The sequence below is a fragment of the Erpetoichthys calabaricus genome, chromosome 8, assembly GCF_900747795.2.
Source record: "Erpetoichthys calabaricus chromosome 8, fErpCal1.3, whole genome shotgun sequence".
Lineage (NCBI taxonomy): Eukaryota > Metazoa > Chordata > Cladistia > Polypteriformes > Polypteridae > Erpetoichthys > Erpetoichthys calabaricus.
This window is the reverse complement of record NC_041401.2, coordinates 59,578,395-59,585,140: the sequence shown is the minus strand read 5'-3', so window position 1 is coordinate 59,585,140 and position 6,746 is coordinate 59,578,395. Positions and strand designations below refer to the sequence as shown.

General features: G+C 41.3%; 1 protein-coding gene across 1 annotated transcript; it reads right to left on the bottom strand.

Moving 5' to 3' along the window:
- Positions 1-1,799: 1,799 nt before the first annotated feature.
- Positions 1,800-2,993, bottom strand: LOC114656629 (class A basic helix-loop-helix protein 9). The gene has a single exon (XM_028808262.2). It carries the CDS (start codon positions 2,865-2,867, stop codon positions 2,028-2,030), a length of 840 nt encoding a protein of 279 aa, XP_028664095.1. The 5' UTR covers positions 2,868-2,993; the 3' UTR covers positions 1,800-2,027.
- Positions 2,994-6,746: the final 3,753 nt, after the last annotated feature.

Sequence of the window (6,746 nt, the reverse complement as noted above, 5' to 3'; positions counted from 1 at the left end):
TACCACCATTCAGAATATAAAAGGAATATAAAGGGTTCAAATAATGGACAAATAAATGCAGTAGATAATGACAGACCACAGCACCAAAATTACACTAGCCAGAAAAAAGTGAGTTTAAGAAATTAACATAAAAATAATAATTTATATTCTTGCATTCATTTTCACAGTATATTGTTTTGTTTATTTTGTGAAACCCTTTGTTCCAGAGGTTGGAGGAAACTGCAACATTATCCACACCATCACATGGCACACTCACACTCACTCATAAGCTTTCACAGTGGCCAATGACCCTAAGCTGCACATATTCATGATGTGAGAGGTCAGAGTACCCAGAAAAATCTCAGCATGACACCAAGAGAATGTGCCAACTTCACAGACTTTGGCCTCTGGTCAGTAATGGGTAATAGCTTGCAAAAACTGCAAGACGTTTTCAGTTTAATTTTAATGTAATGACTAATACAAACATGCAAGTTAGACTTTTCACTATATTCTGTACATTTGACAATACTACCACAGCCTCAACTACTGCTAGAATTACTGGGACCACCGGTGTGCCACTACATTGGAGCCCAAGATAAAAAATAATTTGGTCCACTCCAGTGCTCTCCCCAAAGAAACTAGTATCACAGGAAAGCAGCTCCCAGCAGCCCAGGACCTGAATAGATTTTATAGTATTTTCTGACTGTATTGCATGCCCTTCCCTTCTGTCTAAATGAAGTGAACTGGCTAAATGAGGCAATGGGGATCAGTGGCCAGTTGGTGACAGTCGTTGATAGCTGTTCATGTTGGGAGCAAGGGAGCACAGAGGTTTTGAACCCAGGTGGCATCATACCTCTTCCTTATTATACCTTGTCAGAATAAGACGCAGAAGAAAGGGCTGGGCTCAGAAATACACAAACATCAGATTCTGAATTTAGAATCTCTGTGCCCTCCTTACCCATTACCTTAACGTATTTTTTTATGAATTGGCCAAACCCAGCTCCTACAGTATTTTCATCTTTTCAGTGATAATGACACACAGTGCTAGCACTTGCAGCATGTGAATGCGATCATATAATATGCAATTACATGCCTTTTTGACCCCATTCTGTCACAAAGCCGATGGTCTGGTAATGAGTTATTTCTGTTCTGGATTTTGGACTGGAGACTACATCGTTCATTCATCTTCATTCATTATCTTGAAGAGACATGTACAAGATTTCTTAACAGCACAGTGAAGGAATCTTGACAGCTAGGATATTCCTGACATACGCTCTCAGGCACAAGTGAGTTTAATAAAAGGCACATCTTACCATTTAATCATAAATACATCACAGCCCTTAATCAGGTCTGCCTGCGGCACAGGAACTGACAGCAGGTGAGTGACAGCCATGAGGAAAAGGAAAGTTCTGTTCACCGTTAGGAGTGCCACACTGCCCCCATATAAAGCTGGACCACTTTCACCAGTATTAAATAATGTTTGACATAAAGCAGAACACCACACATCTAAGCAGAGTCAATGCAAAACAGAGCACGACATTAGTAATCAAGACTTTCTGCCTTGTCAGCAAAAGACCCCAGCCTTTGTTGGATCAACTCAGTGCTCCTCCTAAGCGGAATATTTACTTTTGTGCATGTCTAGTTTTCCCAGCATCTAATCATGTCAACCACTAATTGCTGAGCCTTTTTGGTATCCCCAATGCTCTACCTAATACCAGCCTAGTGCCCACCAGCTCCTTCAGGCTCACCCAGCAACTGACTATGTCAGATGAAGGGCTCCTCTCCATTCAGTTCAGTATAAATGCGGACAAAAAATTAAAAGCTTTTAAAAATAAGTCTCACATTTATTCAGCAACACATTTCTACTTACAATCATAGATTTAAAATTAATGCTTCATGAAAAAAAAAATGCTCTCATGGGGCAACGTCTTTTGTTCTGGCAACTGTACTCACATTGGCCAGTCTCAACCATGTAGCAGATTGTTCTGATTCAGGTCAGCCTGAGTTGTGACAAGCCCAAGTTCACAGAATGCACCTGGCCACAGATATCAGTGCATGGATAAAGACTGTTGGTAGCCAGTACCTTGTAAATAACCGAGCTGCCAGGACAATGACACAGCTGTTGAAGAGTCCACATAGTTATCCACATGGTTCTGGTGGCAAGATGTGCGCATTGCATACTGATAGGCAGCATTACCCCCTCCGCCGTAATATGGGGAGCTTTGGGTGTCTTCTTTTGATGTGCCGTAATGTCCCTGGTGAAAGTAAAATTGAGTCTCTGGAATGTATTTGGAATAGACTGGCACAGGAGAGCACGTGGGGGTGAAGTGGGCAGCTGTCTCGGCGTACACTGGCTCAGTGGCAGTTTGTAGGCTGTGGGCAGGATGCCTGTGGCTCTCAGGCACTACCTGAAAAGACTGTGGACTGCCGTCTTTGGTGCTTTCCATTTGTGGCTCTTCAAACTGACCGTGGCATTCACTGTGGTTGCAGACCAGCCTCTGGACAGGATTGGTACGCAGAAAAAGCGAGAGCGAAGATATTCGGTTGATGGCCCGTCTGAGGGTGGCGATTTTTGACAATCTTTTACCATTGAGATCATGCTTCAGAGCCATTCGCAGAGCATTAAAAGCTTGGTTGTAATCCAAGATCCTCTTCCTTTCCCTCACATTGGCTGCCACCCTCCTGGCTTTGGACCGGACAGGCCTGGCTCTTTTCTTGAAGCGGATCTCATCCACCTCTCCAGAGCTGGCCGAGCTCTCGCTGCCGTGTGAGGACCCCGCTCTTCTCTTGCTTTCTTCTGACATTGAGCTGGTTTCTGTTTCCTCCTCGGAGAACTCTGATTCAGTGAAGCTGGCTGCACTGCTCATCATCTGACCTGACTTGGACATGATGGCAAGATTACTCAGGCTCCTCAGGACTAGAGCTGAGATGGCAGAGACTGACTGCAGAATGAATACTTGTATGCAGCTACTGTTCCTTTTAAGAGCTTGAGAAGCTTCTGAGGCCAGCCTTTCCAAACCTGCATGCTCCCTCCCTTCCTGTTACCTGTGAAGACAGCATAGTTTATTTATCGCTGCCTCCCAGGCAAATACGGGTTAACAGGTTAACTCTTTAGGCACACCCTGTACTGGAAAGAATGTGAGTGTTGTGAGTAAAAGCTTTTAGTCAAAACACAGAATGGATATGAGAGGGGGCTAAAAAGAGCTGAAGAATGTCTTCAAAAATTAAGTTACCAAAAGTTAAGAATGAAAAATGTCCAGTCATTAAATGCAGAGAGATGCGGTTATAAAACCTAGTCTGGTATTCAAAATGAGTTGAAATGGCCGTAAATGTGTAATGCAGGCAAAATATGTGCAATCATTTTTTTTCAGATTCATAGAAAAGAAATAAGAATGCAACATTTGTTCTGCAACTCTTCATCCATCCAACCATCGATCCATGCATCACATGCATCACAACACATTCATCCATCTATTTTTTATTTCAATTCAGGGCTTTGGAAACACTGGAAACTGTCCTGGAAGTACAGGAATCAATACTGAAACACGCATACTTGTGCCATCCATGTCCTGATTAGATCTTAAAAAATGTTTATTGGTTCAATATTTTAGGGTTATTTCTAACTGCTGTAACTTGTGCACATTCTTGGTCATAGATCCTTGGTAGCTTTACACAGATGTAGCATATTTAATCGGCAGTGTCACAACTTCTGTTCAGGAAACACAAGACCTGACCAGTCAGAAGTCCTGCAATTTTGAATCTCACACATAGGTTACAAAGCATCGAATAATAATCTTTAGTCTGCTAAGGATCGCTTCAAGAGAAAAATACTAGCCGTGAGATGGGAAACAAGCAGCCCAGCTATAAAAAGGGAACATTTTCAATGCAGTGTTTGTAAATTCAGACTTGGCAACATTGCTAACTAGTTTTGATATAAACTCTTAGGGTTTGTGGTTAGTAGTTAGTGTTCTTTCAATTTGATTATCGCCATTGATTGTTTAACATGCTGTCTAACATGCCCTAATAATGTAGCCATTACGCAGGGACATTTCTAGCCTTTTTGGGTCCTAAAAAAGCACCCGTTTCAAGGCCTCCATTTCTGTTCACAGTGTTATTTCTGTACATTGGGGCCACACTGGTTGCTGGGTCCCAATTTGCTACTTAGCTCACTTGTGTGAAGAATTGGTCCTACCAGTTTGATTACAGTGACTAAGTAGAGCATCCTTTCTTTTTTCCTTCAAGTTTTATAGAACTGGTGTATGTCAGAGCAGTCTAAACACAGGTGAAAAATATGGGTGTGCATTGTCATGCTGGTGTTGTAGCAGTGAATCTGAATTTATTACAAAAATGTATGAGTCATTATAGGCCAGACAACTAATCACCAACACCCAAACCCATTTCATAAGGTTTCTCAGGGAATCTTGTCACCCTACTCATTCAGTGACACTTTGGAGGCACCAGTTAATCCAGCAGATGTTTTTGGGATGTGTGATGAAAACTGAAATGCATGAGGAAAAATCCAAAAAGACATTGGGGAAATATGTACACTTCACACAGTAGACTAAGAAGAAATCGGTTGTAAGTCCTTTTTGTAAATGCACAAAATAATAAAAAGGCTATGGAACAAAGTTAAATTAAACCAGGTTGAGCAGCATTTCATAGTTCATATTTTAAAACATGGCAAAATGGTTTAGGAAAATAGATATTTTAAATGTAAATATTACCATTTTAAAATGAAAGCAAATATGTTTCAGGCAATATATATGGCATGTCTCTCCTTGGTGTTCTTGGTATTATTTATAATTAATTTTATAAGGAAGTTATGCGATAATAGATGTGCATTTCATTAGTTAAAACTGTTTAAGAAATTAACTGTATTCAAATTTTGTGAACAGGAAACATGTATGTAAATGTATGAAAATGAACAAATTGTTTTCAACAGAAGGGTGTGAAGAAGTGACTCGCCCAGAAGGTGTGGCTGAAAACTAACAGGTTGGTTTCCTACCCCGTGAAAGGAAAGAAAAAAAACACACAGCACCATGCACGTGAAAGAGAGAGACGGTAAATGAAACTATGCATGGGGCTGGCTAAAATAGGGCAGTGAGTCGAGGATGTGCACTCAGCGATGGTGTACTGGGGCTTTAGGGGCAGCTGTGACTGTTCTGGCATATCTCAAGTCAAAAGTGGTCTCATAATTTTATCAATTGGGCATTCGGGGTGGTGCACAGTAGGCAGTGGATTGGGGGCCTCTATGGAGTCTAAGAGAAGTGCCCCAAACTGATGAAAATGAGAATTCCTAGAAAGAAGGTGCTACACCACTTGCTTATTAATAAAATATCAAGTACCAAAGGTGGAGGAACATAATTGGCAGCTGGAAATTATTCCAGCCTACCTGCAGCATTGTTTCAAAGTGAACTCAAACAAAATCTCAGTAGTGAACTCCAGGTCAGGTTTACTGTATAATGGCCTCACACTGCTAGAGCTCAGCTAACTGAACTCCAAGCTGGGAGGAAAAAGACAAGAGTCCTTTGGCAGGATCTTGTGCTGAACAAGCATTGAATACAAAGAAGAGTGTGAAGATACAGGGATGGAGAGAAACACAGAAACAGAGCCAGAGTAGCAAGCAGACCAGTTGACATCTCATTTAAACAGGGACTTCACAACTATTGCAGTATTCTCAGAGGGCCCTAAAGGGTGTTTCTCATTTTATCATGTAATAATGCAAAATAAATGGCAAGTACTGTGTATCTTTGAGTGGATTTCAGGTTTGGGTATAAAGATCAGCACCAATGGCCTTCCAAGTTCCCTTCCTTTTAGGAATCATCAGAATTGAGGTACCTCATTTTTCCTTGGCATCTTTCATGGCTTCATACCCTCCAACTTCATCATAGCACTACGCTTTTTATCGACAATGTTCTGTGTTGTACCTCAAACCACCACATCTCAATTAATATCCCAAAATGCTCTCTTGTCTTAGGCATTTATAGATTCACTAGGATAAATCAAAATAAGAAGACTACTATATTTTGCATACACTTGCATACATACTGTATAAAAATGAAAGCATGAATAAATTGATACATTTTTATGATCCTTCAGCTTTAATTTGTAGAAATGTGGAAAATGAGGAGGCTTAATTCATCCATTCATTATCCAACCCGCTATATCCTAACTACAGGGTCACAGGGGTCTGCTGGAGCCAATCCAACACAGGGCACAAGGCAGGAAACAAACCCCGGGCAGGACGCCATCCCACCGCAGGGCACACCAACACACTAGGGACAATTTAGGATCACCAATGCACCTAACCTGCATATCTTTGGACTGTGGGAGGAAACCGGAGCACTTGGAGGAAACCTACACAGACACGGGGAGAACATGCAAACTCCACGCAGAGAGGACCTGGGAAGCGAACCAAGGTCTCCTAACTACAAGGCAGCAGCACTACCACTGCGCCACCCTGCCGCCCAGCTTAATTCAAAGTAATACAAATATGGATATTTTGGAATGGAGCAAAAGAAAGTGGTATTGTGTAATCAGATCAGAGTAATGAAAATCACTTTATTGCTAGCGTGTGGAACATACCAGAATTGATTTTGGTTAGGTGCAACACACGAGATGCAAGACATTACCAACTCAAGACAATACAATTTCAACCCATCATTAACCTGACACTGTGCAAACCACTATACAAATATAACAGTTACTTGAACAAACATTTACAAACTTCAATAGTTAAGGCAAATAGACAGAAAAACTACACAAAA

Bases quoted from the DNA above. Each gene is read 5' to 3' on its own strand.
- LOC114656629 (XM_028808262.2), bottom strand. From the start codon at position 2,867: ATGTCCAAGTCAGGTCAGATGATGAGCAGTGCAGCCAGCTTCACTGAA.